General features: G+C 36.8%; 1 protein-coding gene across 1 annotated transcript in view; it reads left to right on the forward strand.

Annotated features, from left to right (window-relative positions):
• The window catches only part of KIF21A (kinesin family member 21A), a 70,045-nt gene that overhangs the window by 13,842 nt on the left and 36,756 nt on the right, over window positions 1–19,447 (forward strand). The window contains exons 6-15 of the mRNA XM_009996792.1: window positions 2,581–2,748; window positions 4,560–4,675; window positions 8,159–8,354; window positions 9,051–9,240; window positions 10,045–10,108; window positions 10,921–11,124; window positions 14,975–15,013; window positions 17,274–17,358; window positions 17,522–17,639; window positions 18,897–19,085. Of these exons, the coding sequence (XP_009995094.1) occupies window positions 2,581–2,748; window positions 4,560–4,675; window positions 8,159–8,354; window positions 9,051–9,240; window positions 10,045–10,108; window positions 10,921–11,124; window positions 14,975–15,013; window positions 17,274–17,358; window positions 17,522–17,639; window positions 18,897–19,085 (1,369 nt within the window). The remainder of the gene's footprint in view (window positions 1–2,580; window positions 2,749–4,559; window positions 4,676–8,158; window positions 8,355–9,050; window positions 9,241–10,044; window positions 10,109–10,920; window positions 11,125–14,974; window positions 15,014–17,273; window positions 17,359–17,521; window positions 17,640–18,896; window positions 19,086–19,447) is intronic.

Raw genomic sequence — 19,447 nt, forward strand, 5'->3', positions numbered from 1 at the left:
GAAAGAGTTTTTAAGTGTCTTAGTGAGTTTAAGTTTGCAATTGGCTAACTGAAGCTCTTTGGATTTTCCAGATTAAGTGTTGAAATCCAAAAAGGAGCAAGTAGAAAAGCATTTGATTTTGAAGCTTAGCATTTATTTTAAATAGATATGTATTTGGGGTTTGGATATGTTAAGTCTATGCCCTTAATCTGAAATTTAAACTATGAATTTACACAAAGCTGTAGAACATTTTTCATGTTGATGTTCAGTTGTTAGCTACTGTTGGTATATCTTGTAAAGAGGAGAGTTCTGAATCAATCCATGTATTGAAAACTACAGAAGCTTCAGAGGGACTTTAATCTGATTATTCAAAAGGTATTGACGTTTTAAAATATTTTGGTGAACTCCCTAAATGTCTGGCTAGGATGCTAAACATACACATAACATATTTAAGCATGTGGAACAGTGAGTTGGATTTGTAATGCTTTTTTTTGGAGGGGAAGTTATTTTTGTGTTGTTTTTAACACTACAAACAATTACTTGCAGGCAAAATGAGGGCCACTGCCCAGTCTTTTGTGGTATGTAGCCCTGCCTTATATACCTGTTAAAAACATTTCTTTCTGTTTTCCACTCTGAAACTGTGGAATAGTGTTGTGGGCAACTGTCTTGTTTTCTCACTCAGAAGGACTGACATCACACTCAGCACCCAGGCAGGGTACCTCAGTCACTGCAAGGTGATACTGCCCACTCAAAGGTTTTGTTGCCAACTGTCCCTGGCTGTCGGCACAGCAGCTGTCTGATGCTGGTGCACTCACAACCCCAGAAGGAGCCACTAACAGGACTCTTGCCTGGTTCTGCTAGGTTTTCAACAGAGGCTTGTGTTACAGGAATAGGTCACTGCCTTCTGCCTTATGGGAAACTGTGTTTTGTTTCTCCTTTTCTTGGAACATACGAGAAAGATAATTTTACTGTCTGGAGCAGGGCATTGCTAGATCCTTAGTCTGTGAAGACAGCACCCTCTTCTTTCCCTGTGGTGTCTAGGAGAGTAGAGGTTAGATCTGACATTGGCCTTTGAACAATCCTGGAATATAAATTAGTATGAGCTATTATTGGGTGGCCAGGAGAGATGCAGCTCAAGTTTCTGTAGACAACAGTTTTGGGAGACCTTTGTTACCAGGGCAACACAGTTTCTCCTCCTCAGATGACAGTGTTGGCTGTGTCCCCTCTGTGCTTGGTTGCTGATGCCCAGTGTGGGCAGGCAGCCAGGGCTGCAGTGCAGAGACACACTGCTCCTCACACTGTTCACACCATCCATGCTTCTGATCTTGTGGAAGTGGCACAATTCCTGTTTTCTTCTGAAGCTGCTACAAAAGGACATAATTTAAGAAGCATGAAATGTTTAACTACCATGAGATGGTTTTGCCTGAAGAGACACTCATTACCCCTTGCAAAGGGAGCTGTGAAGTAGCTGACCAAGGGTGTAAAGATCATTGCCACAGAATACCTGAGTTGTTGTTTTTATAAAAAAAAAATCAACAACCAGAACAATCTATGATTTCTATGATAGAAATTCCTAATAAAGCCTGTAGTTTGGGCTGTGTGAATATTATACAAATCCAGAATGCACTCAATATAACACACCTATTGCATGCTGCCACAACAAGTAGGTAGAAATTGCCCTGTAGGTATCTTATCAGGAAGGTCAAGAAGTAAGTGACTTAGAGATTTTTCTCATTCAGTGTTGCTTTCCTGGCAAATATTCTAACTACACCTAGAGTAAAATAAAATTCCACAGTTTGGAATTATCTAATGAACAAAGACGATTTAGCTGCTGAGGTTTGGGTCAAGTGAAAAGAGGCTGAGGCTACAGGACCCACCTGCAGTGCAGCGCATTCCTGAGCGGATACCCTGCACTGATGGAGGTGTGTGTCAGGTGCCAGTCATTACAGCTTACTTGAGAGGGGGAGAAAAGAACCTCTTCTTTCTCCCTTGTTCCTTCTGCTGTCCTTATTTTCTGGTCAACTCTGAAGTGCTGGCTTAAAAAATAATTCTTAAAGTTGAAGAATCATGCCATGGAGAAGCTGATGATGGGGATTAGAGAGGTATAAATTCAAAATATCTTTCAGATATTTTGCAGGTTTATGAACAAAGTGGGTTTCCTAATTTTGGGGGTAATACTGGAATTATGGGGGTTTTTGTGGAGTTTTTTGTTTGTTTTGGTTTTTTTTATCGGTTGTCTAAGGAAATTGATTTAAAGACTCGCATTCCAGGAGAGGTACAAATTTTGTTGCCCAACTTCCTGAAAAGTTGTAGTTTTTTAATATATGATTCTTCTCTTCCTCCATCAAGAAACAATTGTAGCTCATACTTCAAGTAGTGAGTATTCACGTGCAGCTAAAGCTAGATCTTCAAGTTATTGCATGTTAGTACATACTACTAAGTTTTTTGGGAGATACTATTGTTGTTATAAGAGAATGAGCAAATAAGGAATGTGGTGGACATGTCAAATATTCATGTACATAATTGTTGACTGAACTTTGTAGTAGATAGATGTAAATGTGAAAAATATTACCAAGCTTTATGGGTTCTTCTTTATTTCAGGATAATGCCACTGATAACAGAATGATATCTGAATCTTCTGAGATGAATGAACTTGAAACTCTTACTGCCAAGTTCCATTTTGTTGATCTAGCAGGATCTGAAAGGTTAAAGCGAACAGGAGCTACAGGAGAAAGGGCAAAAGAAGGAATTTCCATCAACTGTGGACTAGTAAGACTATAAAACTTAGTTCCATAGGCTGTTGGCACCATCTTCTCTTCCTTTTTTTATTACTTGTTTTTAGTAATCCCTAAAGTAGGAATGCATTGTATGCAGAACAAGGGCTGTAGCATGAAATGTAACAGTAAATACTGATTCTTTCTGGCTTCCTAACATTGTCTTGGTTGTACGAGACCCTAACTAGCAAACTGTAGTACTTAAAACTACTGAGAAATATAGTTACCCTAACTTTTAAAAGTTATTGTAGAGTCCCTTTAACTTTTAAAAATTGTTTTATTATGTCAAGATCCATACAATCAGACAACATTACAAGTAGCTTGCAAGGACTGTGGGCATGTAAAACAGGGACAATGAATTCAATTAATTCATCAATAAATGCTGGGGTTTTTTTTTTACAATTATGAAAGAATGTGAAGCAACCCGAGGCAGAAAACTAAGTAAAAAGATTTTTAAAAACTTGTTCATAGCATAACTTAATATTTTATAATGTCTGTGCACTGGCTCTCAATGTATTTTTTTTTTTTAGTGTATCATATTAAACATTAAGTATTTTAATTGACTACACTGAAAAGTAGAGCTGATGATTATTAGTGGAGTTTGTAGTTTCATGACTTTTTGTTTTGAGCTACTTGACTGTGTGGAGACTGTGCAATTCTCTTTTAAAGATGCAGAAATAGATATTTATTTTATACATGAAAACATGTCTCTCTTTCTGGTCTAGTGTGTAGTACCAGAGAGGTATTCTGCAACTAGAACTTAGTGAATCTCTTGCCATGTAGACAGTGGTTATATTCTGTGGTTATTCTAATTTGTGTTATATTGAAGAGAAAGAAAATTTAATCATGGATATAAGCACAAAGCAGACAGAAATTTGTGGGTTTAGGTGACATAGATGTATCTGTAACAAATAGGATGCAGAATGCATGAAGGTGAAAAAAAAAAAAAATCTGACAAAAGTAATGCTTTGCATGATCATTAAACTTTCTTTTACTGTGAATACCAGACCTCAGCTTTGGGAAACAGATTGAAAGTGCTTTAAACACTTAAAAGCAGTCACAGGATGTGTGTGTGTGCACTTCTCCCATTGCTGGATGCAGTAAGGCCAGTTTCCAGACTAAGAACTGGCTGTGAAGGGTGCCATCTAGAGGAACGTTCTTTAATTTGGCTTAATGATTGAAGTACATGCAGTTGCATGTTTAAAATATTTTTACAGCCACATGTTAGGCTATTTAGAAACACGAATTAGTCTCTTTTAGCAACAAAATATATAGGCATGGACTATGTAATATCAAGCCTTAAATGCTTCAGTCTTCATTAGACATTCTTTTTTTCATCTCTGTAAGGCAGTAAATTCTGGTGGTTGTTTTTTCATAGTAATGCCCCATATTCTAAATCTAGTATAAAGTAGATTGATGAAATTAATTTTAAAACAATATAGTTACTCCTAGAAGTAGAGATCAGCTTTAATAATAATTGAAAGGAATTGCTTGTTATATGAAACTATTCAAACTTTAGTTTGTGAGTGACATACCGAGAGGTGGTGCCCACGCATTGTGTTAAGCACTTAGCACTTGCATTTACCAGAGTAGAAGTCATCTCATTCATTGTCGGTAGCACAAAAGTTTATAGATATCTACTGTAAAATGTAAAAATTTCCAGATATTTTTTTAAATTTTATTTTAATTTTCCTGAGTATATTCATGTTTTCACAACATGCAGACTCCAGTTTATAGGTGTTTTAAAAATAAAACTACTTAGGAGCTGATTCTAATTTTTGCATGATATGATTTGGTGTTTTATAGCTGGCACTTGGCAATGTAATAAGTGCACTGGGAGATAAAAGTAAGAAGGCAACTCATGTACCATACAGAGATTCAAAGCTTACAAGGCTTCTTCAAGACTCTCTCGGGGGAAACAGGTATGAAAACTACAACATTTCATGTATTTAACTGTGAATGGGCATGAGCACATAGTCTTCAGAAAGGAAAGAAAACATTGAATAACAATAAAAAATATCCACTCTCTTTATTAGAAGGAGGTTCCCCAAATAAATTACTGTCACAATAGAAAATGCTGGCAGTACAGGCAGAAGATTTTAAAGAGGATTTTTGCATTGTTCTTTTCAGTGCTATTGTAGATTTGCTAGACATGAGACTTCAAGTTACTTAAAAGTTAACATTTCCAGGACCAGTCCTTTCCATCTTCAGATTGTAGGTAGCATAAATGGTAAACTTTGTTATTGTGTTACAGCCTTATTAATTGCAGCATAGTTTTAAAGCTGTGATGAGTTTCCCCTTTAGAGTGTTTGTTTGTTACTTTTTCTTTTTAAGTGGCGCTTAGTTGTTTGCTCCAATTGCCATGTACAGGAGCTTGGAGTTAGCTAACCACAGGCACTGCCATCTTTTTCTAAAGGTTATGAATCTCAAAGCATGGTGTATCCATATACTTATCTGATGGTGGATTACAGATTAATAAAGTCATGTATCACCGGAATTATTTGTACAAGCATGATCTGTGTACCCACTGCACAGACAAGAAAGGGAGGCTTTGGTCTCTGGAAGCTTTGTCTAAGCGAACATTAACAGATCAATTAAAGTAATATACCTTTTGTATTTGTAACATTAACATATGCAAACACAAAAGGGACAGTAGTTGCCTATCTTTTATTAAGGTAGGAGTTTTATCCCTCTAATCCGCCATGGCTGACGGCTCTTTTTAGAAGGGCAGGAAGTTTTCTGGGCATTTTGCAAAAGAATAAGGAGAAGTAAGAGAATTCTTAAATTGTTGCTCTGATCTACAGAGAGAGGACTAGAGTAACACTTTGTACCAGTGCAGTGTGAGGAAAAGCAAAAAGCCAGACAAAAATAGTAAAATTAAAGCTAGAATTTTCAGAAGTGCTAAAGGGAGGAAGAAACTCAAGAGTTATGAAAAAAATAGCAAAAATAAAGAACATAGCTCTTCTAAGCTCTTTCTGGAAAAAAAAACAAAAAACAACAAAGACAAAACCAAAACAAAAATAGCATTTCTTGAGTAAATTTTTATACCAAAAACGCTAGCTACTGAGCATTTTTTCAAACCACTTCTAAAATTGCGCTTTGGTTGAAACATTATTTCGACGCTAAAACATTTTCCCTTCTTAACAGCTCCAGTGCTCCCCCTCCTGTTCTTCATGAGCAGTCGCATAGTTTTGTGTACAACGGATGGACAGAGAGTGCTGTCCCAAGGCATTTTCAAGGATATTCAGAATATATTAATTGTCTTGTTTCTGACTGGTGTTAAGTTTATGGACTCCACCTCCCGCCCCTCCCCAGTACTTATTTATGTGATGTATGCTGAGACATGTGAAATTAGCATCTTGCTGTTAAGGAAGAATTACACATATTAACACAATTTGAATACTTTATTATCTGTGCATTGACAACCAAAAGGTCTCGAAAAACTAAATTTTAATGAATGTGTAGTTTTTCTTCTGGCAACTCAGATTATTAGATTTCTGTAAGCATGTTCCATAGCCTTCAAAATTCCACCCTAAGTGTTACAGACTACCTTATTGTTTCTCTCTTGCAAATACTTAGGAAATATTTACTAGTAGTGATTCCTGTTAGACTGCAGTAAGTCTCAAGTTAATTATGATGAAAGCAGTGACTCACTGTGTTATTCTCATCATAATCCTGATTTTAAATATGATGCTGTAACAGTTCTGAAGCAAAATTTAAATTTTAAAGCTTCTTGAATTATTCAAGTAAGAATCCTTTTTTAAAAGGATTTTTATAACACTTGTGAAAAATGAAAACTTTCATAACTTTTGGGGCAGGGGAGCAGTTTAAAGAAGTGCTAAAATTAAGGGAGTAGAATAGTTTTTTTAAAAAAAACTCCATTACACAATTCATATAGGGAAATGGAGCTGAAGTTGTTCAATTTTCAAGACTAGATGCCTAGCAGAACCAGTCTTCTTTGGTGTACAAAAGTAATCACAACATCAACTGAAAGCACAAGTAGCCCTGATTGAAGAATTACGGTTTTTTTCTTAATCTCACATGGTCTTATCTTGAGGACTAAACTCAAGGAGTTTGGAGACCTGACACAAAGGTATGTAGGAGGTCTGAGGAAGCATCGATGAAACCGAATCTTCCTTGTAGCCTCAGGCTAGTTCTGCTTTCCAGCTTAGTTTCCCAGTGTGTGCAGTAAAGAAAATAGTTTGCCTCACAAAGGTTTACAGGGATTAATTTGTTTGTCATGCTCTGAAATTATAGAAAGTAAAGATCAGAATCCAGTCTGCCTAACACAGGTGCTGCTCCATGGCCCTGGGTACAGTGTGCTAATCCTAATGCAACTACGTAAGCTTTAATATGCAATAGAGAAGCAAATTCCTCTAAAGCCAGCAGGGGAGTACTGAGTCCATGAAATGTAGGGTTTTTTTCCTATCTGTTGAGAATTTAGACCATGTAGGGACCTTCTGAGTATGATCTGCAGCTGGGACTCTGGTTCTGTCCCCTCCAGTCTGTTTTCATCTGATGTGAAATGATTGTGCTTCAGGAAAGGGACCCCACTTCCTCCATATGCCCGTTAAATTATGAAACCACTTGGCTGGAAAAAATATTTTTACCTTTTTCGGCTCTTGTCCCACTGGTTCTTGCTGATCTGTCTGCTTCATCTTTCATTTGGAGTGGGGAGTGTTTCCTCACCCTGCATAGCCCATGATGGGATGGCTAGAGAATGTTGTAGCAACCGGAAAGGAAGATGGTTGTTCATAGCCCTCTTGGTCCTAGAGCTCACGCCCTGCTGCTTTCTGTGGATGTGCTCTAAGCAGTGGTGTTATGAAACATCAAATAAATACAGTTATAGCCAGATGTACCAAGGGTAAGTAGGAGCTTTTTGGGCTTCTGTTGGACAACAGGAGATAACTTGCAGTGGAGAATTCAGGCAGTCTGGATCTCAGTAGAACCTGAGGTAGACAATGGGTATCTTTAGTTCTGTGCATGCATGAGCAGCTAAGATGAGCATTCAGGCAACTTTCACATTGAGTAGGTAGGCAGCTCAGGAAGTAGAGTAGACAGTCCTGACAACTGCATGATCCAAATCACTGTCTGGGATTTTAGGCTGATATTAAGTTCCTAAATCTCAGTTTATGTATGATGAGGCAGACTGAATATAATTGGAAAAACTTTTCTAGGAACACCAGTTACACATTTTTATAATGTTACATGTAGGACATTTAATGATCAAGCATCTCCCATGTTATGCTAGGGTAACACAAAATATAACAGTGCTGAACTTTGTGGTTTAGAGTCTTCTACTGTGAATGAGCTCAAGGAATATTTTCACAAGTCACTATTGTTTCACCTGAAGACTGACTAGCCACTCTAATGTGCAAATGCTTACTTATGTTTCTAACTTCCAGTCAAACACTCATGATAGCCTGTGTGAGCCCTTCAGATCGAGACTTCATGGAAACCTTGAACACATTAAAGTATGCCAATCGGGCACGGAACATCAAGAACAAGGTGATGGTTAATCAGGATAGGGCTAGTCAACAGATAAATGCTTTGCGCAGTGAGATTACACGGCTGCAGATGGAACTCATGGAATACAAAACAGTAAGTTTATCCTCTGAGGATTTCATCTGCTTTAAAATGCTTATAGCTCTACAGCTTCTTTTTCTGTTGGCTGCTTCTACTTCATAAGCTAAAAAAATGTCAATAGCAACCCTAATCTCAACTATACTTCTAATTTCAGTGACTATACTAGACATTTTTAGAAAACCAAGATTGCATCCCCAGAGAAAAGGGGCATCAATGAATGTCAGTGACGTTAACAGGTGTTTGCTTTTTGAAAGGCAAAAATTGACCTTGTCATGTTCAGCAGTGAGAAATAGTCACTTCCAAAGGAAAAATGACCACAGTTTAGGCACATAAATGAATGTGTACAGTTACTGTGCGTTGCTTTTAAAATCTTACTAGACTACTAAGACAATTTGTTTTAAAAATGCATTTTAATTTCCATAAGGTGAATACTCATACTACACAATAGCACTTCCTTCCTGAAATTTTAAACAAATGTTTTCAACAGTAAATGTGAGTGTCCTCATCCTCTGTTATCCTTGAGATAATATCCTGACTTTTATGAAGAACCATCCATTTATTCATTATTTTAAAATTTTTGAGAGAACATTGTCTTTTGCTATGAGTGCTACTTGGAATTTCAAATAATTTGGGGGTTGCCTTTGCTCTGTTAAAAACTTTTCATCTATAGGTCAGCCTTAATTAGTAATAAAATGCATTTACTTTTGTAAGGGTAAAAGGATTATAGATGAAGAAGGTGTGGAAAGCATCAACGACATGTTCCATGAAAATGCAATGCTGCAAACAGAAAACAACAACCTGCGTGTTAGAATTAAAGCAATGCAAGAGACTATAGATGCACTGAGAGCCAGAATAACACAACTTATGAGTGATCAGGCCAACCAAGTGCTGGCCAGAGCAGGTATGCCGTGGGTGTGTTGTGCACGTGTGTAAACAGCTTAAGAAGTTTATGAACTTAAAATCACTTATATGTTCTTGCTTCATGGGTCCCCTGGAATCAAGTGATGCCTTTTAACAGTAATGCAGGACCTGCTTCAGCAGGGGTAGGCCCCCATCTAGTTCTTTCCTCTGTTTCTGGAGACTTCTGTTAATACAAGTAGTTTGGTACTCTGATTTGACCCTTCATTTAGGACAAGTACCAATGTGAAATAATACCTTTGGCTCGGAATTTCTTGTATGCTTAGCTAAATATGGACGTAATATTTTCTTTGGATGAGGACCTGGGTGTTGGTGGATCTGGTTTAGGGGAGAACTTTGTAGAGCAGGGATGATGGTTGGACTTGGTGATCCCAAGGGTCTTTTCCAACCTGAATAGTTCTATGATTCTATGAATGTTGGCTTGCATTTCACCTCACAGAATGATCAACCAGTTGGTGCACCATGACTAAATTGGTTTTTTTTGTGGACTGTTTGTCAGGCTACTTTTGATTTATGGTACAGGTGTTGTTAAAAGGTGCTAATATGGAAAACAAATTAAATAAAAAAAGTTACTTGTAATAATCCTGGCCATAATACATGGGGGAAGGAAAAACTTATTGCAGCTTAAGGAGAAAATAGATTTTACAAATCAGATAAGATCTCAATGTGTAGCCCATATAACTGTTTCTCTTTGCTGGTACAGCTAGTAGCTGTATTCAAGTATTCATAGTTACAATCGTTTCTCAATCTTTTTTTCCCCTGCACCCTATCTCTCTGTCCTTCAAAGGAGAAGGAAATGAAGAAATTAGCAACATGGTTCATAATTATATCAAGGAAATTGAAGATCTCAGGTATTTGCATAATATGTATTTGAACGTTTTTCACTTTAAAAAAAAACCAACCACACAACAAAAAAAACCCAGACTAAAACTATTGGCAAGTAAATACCTTTTTCCTGTGTAGAGATTACTTTAGGTCAGTGGTCTTTCAGCTTCTAAGGCCATCTGGTGTTGCTCTCAGTCACAAAAAAATTAAAATGTTAAAGCTGAAGCTGCCAATATAAAAGAAAGTACGATGTTGCCTCAATAATGATGATGACTTCATATTGTTGTACAAAGGACAGCAGGACTTGGAACGATTGTTTTATAACTTCTTAACTTTGTATATAAAGGATAGTACTGAGCAATTACTTTTTCCAATTCTATGTAAAAAAAAAAAAAAGCATCTTCTTTCTTCTTAAGTTAGAAAAAATAGGAAATACTTTATATATTTTTATTTCTTTATTTCTTGGTTGTGTATCATGCAAAAAAAATATTATCTGGCCTATTCCCAGCTAGTGTTAAGAGTTTTTGTATAGCTTTCATGTAATGTATGCATACATACATTGTAGGCAGAGATTTATCTGTACATATATCTGTGTGTATATTTATACAGACGTGTTCTGGCTTAGGATATATGATATACAGACAACATACATAAGCTTAGTATAAATAGGTGCCATCAAGGGATTTACTGCACTTGTATTTTGTGAGACTTCACCTTGGTTTGTAGTTTATTTTTAAACTGAAGATGTAACACATTATGGTTACAGATGCTAAGGAGTATACATCTCATTCATTAGCAATACATGTGATTCATTATATACAATTTCTTTTTTTTTAAGAGCAAAATTATTAGAAAGTGAAGCAGTGAATGAAAATCTTCGACGCAACTTGTCAAGAGCTTCGACAAGGTCCACGTACTTTGGGGGACCGTCAGCGTTTTCTGCTTCTATGCTTTCTTCAGAGAAAGAGACAATGGAAATTCTAGATATAGCCAAGAAAGATCTAGAAAAGCTGAAAAAAAAAGAAAGGAAAAGGAAAAAGAGGTGGCGTATGAATTATAATGCTATTTGTTTTCTCTTTGTGAGTAAAGATGTGTAGTTTTTTAACCACTGAGATTTGAAAACTCCTTCATTGTTGTTGTGTGGGTTTGAATCCAAAACTGCTGTTCCTTCAAACCCTTTTACACATTGAAGTTACAGGTGTTTTTCTTTTGCATCTTTTCTTCCAGTGAAGTATGCAGTATGTGTAGAATAAATGTCTCTCATCATTTTTCTGTATAATTATGCATGATGGTAAAAGCACAAATGCTCTCCAAAAATTGTCACACTTTTATTTTTTTGTTAAATATATCTGAAATTCAACAGAAGTTCTAAAAAACAAAAATTAAAAATTTTTTTTCCTACCGTATATCAAAACTGAAACAGCTTTATGAAGAAAAGATATTCTGAATAGCTGGGAATTCTTTGGTAGCTCTTGGAATGGCTTCTTTTGCTTTTTCTTCTGCTTTTATGAATGTTTTTAAGTTGAGATTTCCCAATTCTCTGCAACATCATGCTTTGCTGTTCTTGTCTGTCCAACTTCACATCTACTAAAATGCTCATAGACATTGATATAAATGCCTGTTCAGACAGCAATTAGTACAGCAAGGATCTGTTTGTGTACACCAAGACTTTGATTCCATTAGAGAATTCCATCTTTCAATTTTCCTTGAAATTTTCCATACTTCATCTATTGCTTTTTCTACTAATGGCCCTTTGGACTTCTACAAGTTAAGAGTAAAAGTAAAACAATATAAACCTGAAATATAGAATCATAGAATCATAGAATCTTAGGGGCTGGAAGGGACCTCGAGAGATCATCTAGTCCAACCCCCCTGCCAGAGCAGGGTCACCTAGAGTACATCACACAGGAACTCATCCAGGTGGGTTTTGAATGTCTCCAGTGAGGGAGACTCCACAACCTCCCTGGGCAGTCTGTTCCAGTGCTCTGTCACTCTCACAGTAAAAAAATTTTTTCGGATATTCACCTTGAACTTCCTATGCTCCAATTTACACCCATTACCCCTTGTCCTATCACTGGTCATCACTGAGAAAAGCCTAACTCCGTCCCCCTGACACTCACCCCTTACATATTTGTAAACATTGATGAGGTCACCCCTCAGTCTCCTTTTCTCCAAGCTAAAGAGACCCAGCTCCCTCAGCCTTTCCTCATAAGGGAGATGTTCCACTCCCTTAATCATCTTCGTAGCTCTGCGCTGGACTCTCTCGAGCAGTTCCCTGTCCTTTTTGAACTGAGGGGCCAATATAGTTCAAGTATAAAGTGATATCTGCAATTTGAGGTCCTATACGTATAAATCCATTCACCACACAAATACTGTTGCCTGCCAAGAACACTCAAATAACTTTCTTTGCATGTAATTTTTCAGTTAATTTATACTTCTCTGGGGATTTTAGTACATTTTGTGTAGGAACTTGAGGGGAGGGTGTAGGTATTAAATGAAATCAGCAGAATGAATTCCCTAGCCTTTCTTCACCCTAACACTTCAATGTGTTGTTTAACTGTGAATGCAAAACCAAATATATTTGGGTTTGTGTTTTTCAACACATTTTAAAATCATGCATACATTTAAATACTTGCTTAGGTAGAGCACTAACTGTTATGTTGAGTTCTGAATATTAGGGATCACACAGGATTGTGGCCAGAAAACAGATGTTACTAGATATATTGTAGTAGATCGTCACTACTTAGAGTAGTAAAACACAGTTGTTCATATTGTGTTTTGGTTTGGTGTTTTTTTTGGTTGGTTTCTTTGTTTTTCTGAAAAAGAAGCTTCTGTGTCCAGTCACAGTTGCTCACACCAGGGCAATAATCATGTGAATGGGATAGTCAACTTACCTGATCCAGAAGTGGGAACTACCTGCTGGAAACTATATTTGAGATCAGTTTTCTAACCTATTGTTATAGCATTAGAGAACCATAGAAAAATCGAAGTTGGAGCAGACATCTTGATTGTCCAGACTCCATCTTAAAGTGGGTCTTGCATTCTACAGAATGAAATCATACTTCTCATAGTGCTGGTAAGATTTGGATCTATCTACTGGCCTATCTGTGGACTGCTGTGTAATAAATATTTATAAATTTCGAAGCTGCGTATGTTAGGAGAAAAATTCCTTAGAAGCTAAGAAATGTTAGAGATGATGAGTTATGCAGCTAGCCAGTCATAGCTGTTACCTGCAGAGTGGTTCTATCTAATTAATGAAATACAAAGTCTGTGTTCAGACTGTGTTCATATCTGTGTTCAGATATATCCTGAATTATCATTCTATTGAAATTTCAGGAATTGACAATGGATATGCTAATGTATTTCAAAGGGACGATTTACCCTGCTCGTTTGGTAGGGATTCTTTGCTTTAATTCTGTCTTCTACAGGCATTTAACTGCTTTTACTGTACTCTTCTAGGGTTGCTGTTCTAGCTAGCATTTTCTTATTAAAATGGGATTGGTAGGCCTAGTTCCTAGTTCTGCCCCATCTACTATCTTTTGTCATCTGTTTTTTTCCTGGTTATGGATTAGTATGATGAAAGGTGCATAATTTTAAATACATGCTACTTAACTTAATTGTGAGCTAGCCTGAAGATCTAAGAGCCAGTTTCTGAATGAGCAGCAGGTATGTACTGCTATGTATCTGTAGCCTTTAATAAGCCTCTATCACAAAGTTTATCAGAAACAATTTGCACAACAGTCATATTTTGGCTACTGAAATATGCTTGACTGGAGTGTCCCACAGTGTGACCTATTCACCAGAAGCCCCTGAGCAAACCTCCCATGTCCCTTTCAATTGTTAGTCAGACTTACATGCCTGGTTACCTTTTTTGATTATTGTTTTTTGACTTCCCTAACCTTTTATTAAACTAACTTGTGATAAAATTGCTGGGGCTCAACATGTTAGCTCCTAGCTGATACTGAAGGAAGATGGCAGGCAGCATAAGGTGAGAAGGCAGCTAAAGGTCTTGCTCTAAACTTTTTCAGAATGGGAACAAGAAGAATTTCAGTAGTTGTTGAAATTTGTCATCTCTGCACTTAGATAAGTCATGTAGACATTTCTTTGCTGATACATCCACATTTGTTCAACCGGAAAAAGTACAAGTAAAAATACTAACACTTTGCCCATCTCATTGCTTCTGATGCATGTTTTTTGTTAACTTTTAAAAAAATAACAAGCAATAATTGACATGTACTTTTTGAATCCCAGAAAAAGAAACTGCAATTTTCTGTTTTTAATAAAAAAGCAAGCAGCAAAACCCCAAACAAAAAAATGAAATGCAGTTTGAATATTTTGTATTAATTATATTCAGAATATATGATGTAAATATTACTACTAAAAATGTCTCATTACTATTTTATATTGCAATATGGTATCAGCTCATATAAAACTTAGTGCATTGTTGTGGGTTTTTTTCTGAGAATATATAGCTTCAGTTCAATGGCAGTACTTCTTGCAGTTTTTGGTATTTTACTGCCAAGAGAGCTTTTTCTAGAATTCAGAGATTTTTTTAATCCATGCTGAAATAATTCTCAAAGTGAAATATGTTGTCTATATCTAAAACATCTTCCTAAGTGTAATTTGAATTGCTGAGTAATTTGAGTTGCTGAGAGTGACAAATTAGTTAACCTACAAATGCTGCTTCTTTGTTTTCTATTTACTTTCCAACTGTGCAAAATGTATTGCCTTTTTACTACTTGTTGTCTCTTGATGGTATCTTTTAAAATTTCATTTTAAACTTCACAAGCTCATATATCATTTTTTTTACCTTCTTATCACTTTTGCTTTTCACTGTCTGGTTTGTCCTTCATTGGCTTGGCCTTCCAATACTGTACCTCGTGCTTTTGAAGGCTACAGAAACTTGAGGAAAGCATTCAAGAAGAAAGAAGGTTGGAATATTTCCAAGGTTTTTAATTACCTGTCATTTCAATTAACTGATTGTCATACATGAAAAGACATTGGGCAGATTCTTAGGTATTTCCAAGAGTAGATCATGTCACTTTTCAAACTTTCTTTCCTGTGTTTTCACTTTCAACAAGTGTTTTAACTGGAAGAAACCTCTGTTGTGCAGTTGAGGTTGACTCTGGGAGAGTGTTGAGGAAGCATTTGTGGGGAGATGGTGCCTTTGGGAATTGCTGTAGAATTAAGCAGATTTCTTTCTTCCATGGTCTGAATGGAATGAAAGGCAGGAGGAAGGCATAGTAGCTCATATGGTGAGATATGTCAAGCAAGCAGTGTGCGACAATAATAATTTTGGCACATGAGACCAAGAAGGTCTTAGACCATCACACCTCAGTTAAGTTGCTTCTTTTACTTTTGAAAGCATGTGACTGTAGCCTTGACCATTCCTTCTGTTCAGTTTTAGCCAAAGCAGTAGATGAAGCAGTTAGTCATAGAAAGCAATTAAGTTAAGGGCTCTAAAAAGAGGAATATACTGTCATTAAAAACGCAAGTAACTGAGCTTTTATTTTTCAGCTGCCTACTTCAGTATAAAATGATCCCTACTGAATTAATGCAGATGATGTGAATCTGCAGATCAGCACACAAATTAAGCAGTACAGTTCTGCCTGGGAGAGCTGCTGGCTTGCCTTTTTCCTGTCTCTCCTCTTTTTTAGGCAGATACATATTCTCTGTAGTGCTGAGCCTCCATCTTGTGTGCAGGCAGAAAGGAAACTGGGAATTTGCTTCAATCTGCATTAAGATTGCAGCTAAAATCTGTTCTAGTTTAGGTTTATCAACCAACATAAAGCAGAGCATTTTGTGGATTGTATGAGATGAGGATCTGTGGTAATGAGATTGCGTGGCTCAGTGTTCCTTTTTTGGCATTTTTTTTCTGTACAAATCTAGTTAGGCTTTTTCCTTCCAGCTTTGCCAGCTGCTGCAGATTCAGATGGTCCAGGCAAAAGCTTTTGGCCTTGCACATGGTCAGTGGAACCTGGATTTGCTTTCACTGGTGATGAGTGGGGCAGAAGGAACGAGTTGGCACTGAACAGGTTAAAAAATAGTATATAAAAAAGTTGTATGTGCATAGAAGCACTGCCACTTAACTGGTACTGTTTAGAGTAGAACTGTTTCAAAGGTGGCTTTTAGGTGTCACTTGCCAAACTATAGTGTCTCGAATTTACTGAAGATGTCTCATCACTGCAGTGAGTATTGGATTTGTCCAAGAGTTAGACCTTGAGTCTGAGCAATTTTTGGTGTCAGTGGAGGAAGATGTATATTTCTAGTTGCCCTGCCTGTTCAGTGACAGCACATAACTTGCCAAACTTTTATGCAGCTGAGGTTAGGTGAGGTGGATTCTACATTATACAATCCTGACCACATTTTTTTCTGTTATCCACCATGATGTCTAGTCCTGTTCTATTGTGATTTCCCACCTATTGGGGTGGTTTGGGTTTTGCACCTGTAGTGATAGAGAAACTGAGTTTCAATCCATAACCATGTGCTGAGTGCTATTGATTTTTTTCATTTTATATGTGCATTTGATGTCTCAAATGTGCACTTAAAAACATTAAGACTTCTCCTAATAGCCTATACACCAAATGTTTAAATCAGAACAAAGAAAAAAAACTGTTGTAATTTGCTTAAAATCAGTATTTTTCAACTCCTAGTTTTTGTATCAAGGCCTATATTGAGCATTCCCTTGATGTCAAAGTAGATAACTGATTAAAAGTGTATAGTTATAGTGTGATAAGTTAGATTACTGTTTAAGGCTTATGCATAAATATTCAGATGATTGTAAGCACAAAAGGCTCTGTTATAGCTTGAGAGTGTAGCAATACCTGCAATGTATGTTGTACCTGCACACAATGTTCTTCGTTCTGTAAAAGCTATTCTGCGTACACTGCAACTTCCATGCAAAATTAGTAGTGCTGTAGAGGTATATTCTGATTGTCCTAGTTGTGCAATATGTTCTGAAACAATGTGCTTATCATAAATATTATTTTGGAAGCTAAGATTAAGAGTAATTAAGCACTATTTTACTCTCTGTGGGAGGTTGGAAGTTGTGTTTTACCCATGCCCAACACTTTTGGCTTACTACACCTTGGTTTTCATCTTTATTTGGAATTACAACTTACTGGTTTGGGGGATGGGAAGCACATGCTATTTCAGTTTGTGAATATTTTGTATCTGTGCCTCTTCTGCTAGTGTTAAAGAAGACAACACAGATAATGAACAGGAGAAGAGAGACGAAAAAGGCACATCAGAGAGAGAGAATAATGAAGTGGAAGCAGTAAGTATTTAGAGATGCTTGGTTCATTTGTTCATTATCTGTTTAAACGTTTATAGAGTTATAGAAATGAGATTAGGAGTGGGTAAGGTGAATGCAGTCATAAGTGAGTGGGATCTAAAGGTATGGGCATGCTTAATATCTTTCTATTTCATATGTTTTGTAGGAGGAAATCCAGGATGTAAGCGACCATGAGGATGAAGAAGAAGAAGATGATGAGGATGAAGATGACATGGAAGTTGTTGAAAGCTCAGATGAATCAGATTCTGATTCTGATGAGAAAGGTGATATTTTGTAGAATTTTACAAATACTGCCTGTCACTCCTTGGGTTTTAGTAGGCAAGATAGTGTGCTGCCAACCCCCTGTTCTTCATTCTCTGTGGACTGTATGTTGAGTATACTATTTTTTGGTTATGGTGTTAAAATGTGCAATGTACATCTGGTCAGGTGTCCTTGTACTGGCATTAAAATTGACGAGAGGCCATCAGGTGTTTGATAATATGTTTCTTCCTTAGTTAGGTTATCCAAAGTGTAAGGTTTAAGTACTGGCCTATTTTTATGTTTTAGGACTAAACATCAAAGTAATAGCTTCCATTCAGCTAATCTGGAAATGGGTAGAATTTAATTTTGAAAGGCTGAAAATCTGTTAGCATTCCTTATTTTTAGGGGCTGTGGCTTTATGTAAATGCACTAACAACTGGCTTATGTGTGGTATGCAAATTAGGACTGCTAGAATCAGAGACTGACATCAACAGCACTTCTCTCATGTGAGTTGGGCCAAATGGAAAAAACAAGTCTGTTGATTTCTTTATGTCTGAGCGTCACACAAACTATTATCAGGAGCTGCAGAACCATCCCTGCCCTACATCACCCCTGCCCCCACCCCCCCAAAAAAACCCACAACTGATATCTGTATTCAGGAGCACATAATCTTAAGCCAAAAAGGGACATAATTGACTAAAGAAATTTTTTCAACTTTTATAAACTTAGCATGCGAGTTAGTCCTTTTTCTTTTTTTTCCCCTTATTTTTCTCATTCCCTTCACTGTTTTACTTCCACGATTGAAGAGACTCCTCTCTTAGAATTTTTGCTGTTTTTGAAGAGCTAGAGAAGGGAAAAGCTCCCCCTGGAGCCTGCTCGCAGTCATATTTTCCACCTATAATCTGTTTTTATGAATTACAGTTATTCTCCAGCCCTGAGATGCTACTGAAGTCTCTCAGCCTGTGCAGCTTTTGTATAGGCAAGGAGAGAGTGCTGATGTTGAGATCTGAATGTGAGGAATTACAACACAACTGTTATCCAATGAGACACCTGCCTCTTTCCCAGTTCTGGGATGGGGAGAGTGTTTAGGGAGGAGAATATAATTAATTGCAGATAATACTTTTGCTTGCTGCATTGTGCTGTGTGTAGAATTCTCCTATGCACAATTTATATGTCAGGAAATGGCACTAACATCATAGGAGGTATCTATAGTTATGTGATCCTCACTATCACTTTAACAGAAATCTTGATTTTTAATTACTTAAATCTTGTTATTTTAGAAAATTACCAGGCAGACTTGGCAAATATCACCTGTGAAATAGCCATTAAGCAGAAGCTGATAGATGAGTTAGAGAACAGCCAGCGAAGGTTGCAAACACTGAAGAAACAATATGAAGAGAAACTAATGATGCTACAACATAAGATTCGAGACACTCAGCTTGAAAGAGATCAGGTTCTCCAAAACTTGGGTAAGAAGTACAAAATCATTCAAATCTAGATGTTGTGTAAGATATTAAAATTGTTTGTTATTTCTCTCACTTTCTTTTTCATATGGGGTAAGAAATTGCAGAAAACTTCAATATTTTTTTAGTCATAATTCCAGTGAACTATACTTTACTCATTCTAGTTTATACTAGATTTGAAGAGGTTTTTTAAAAAGATACTTCTACTATCAGGTATTTGATTTGGTTGAATAAGTATTTTAGGTTTTCTAGGAGCTTTCATTTTAACGTAGTCCTTGAGAGAGTTCCTGAATTAAAAGTACTTTCCCACTCATCTCTCCTCCCTTTCTTTTGATTGGCATAAAAATAAGAACTATGATCATTGGCCT

The sequence above is a fragment of the Chaetura pelagica genome, unplaced genomic scaffold (assembly GCF_000747805.2).
Source record: "Chaetura pelagica isolate M959 unplaced genomic scaffold, ChaPel_1.0 scaffold534, whole genome shotgun sequence".
NCBI lineage: Eukaryota > Metazoa > Chordata > Aves > Apodiformes > Apodidae > Chaetura > Chaetura pelagica.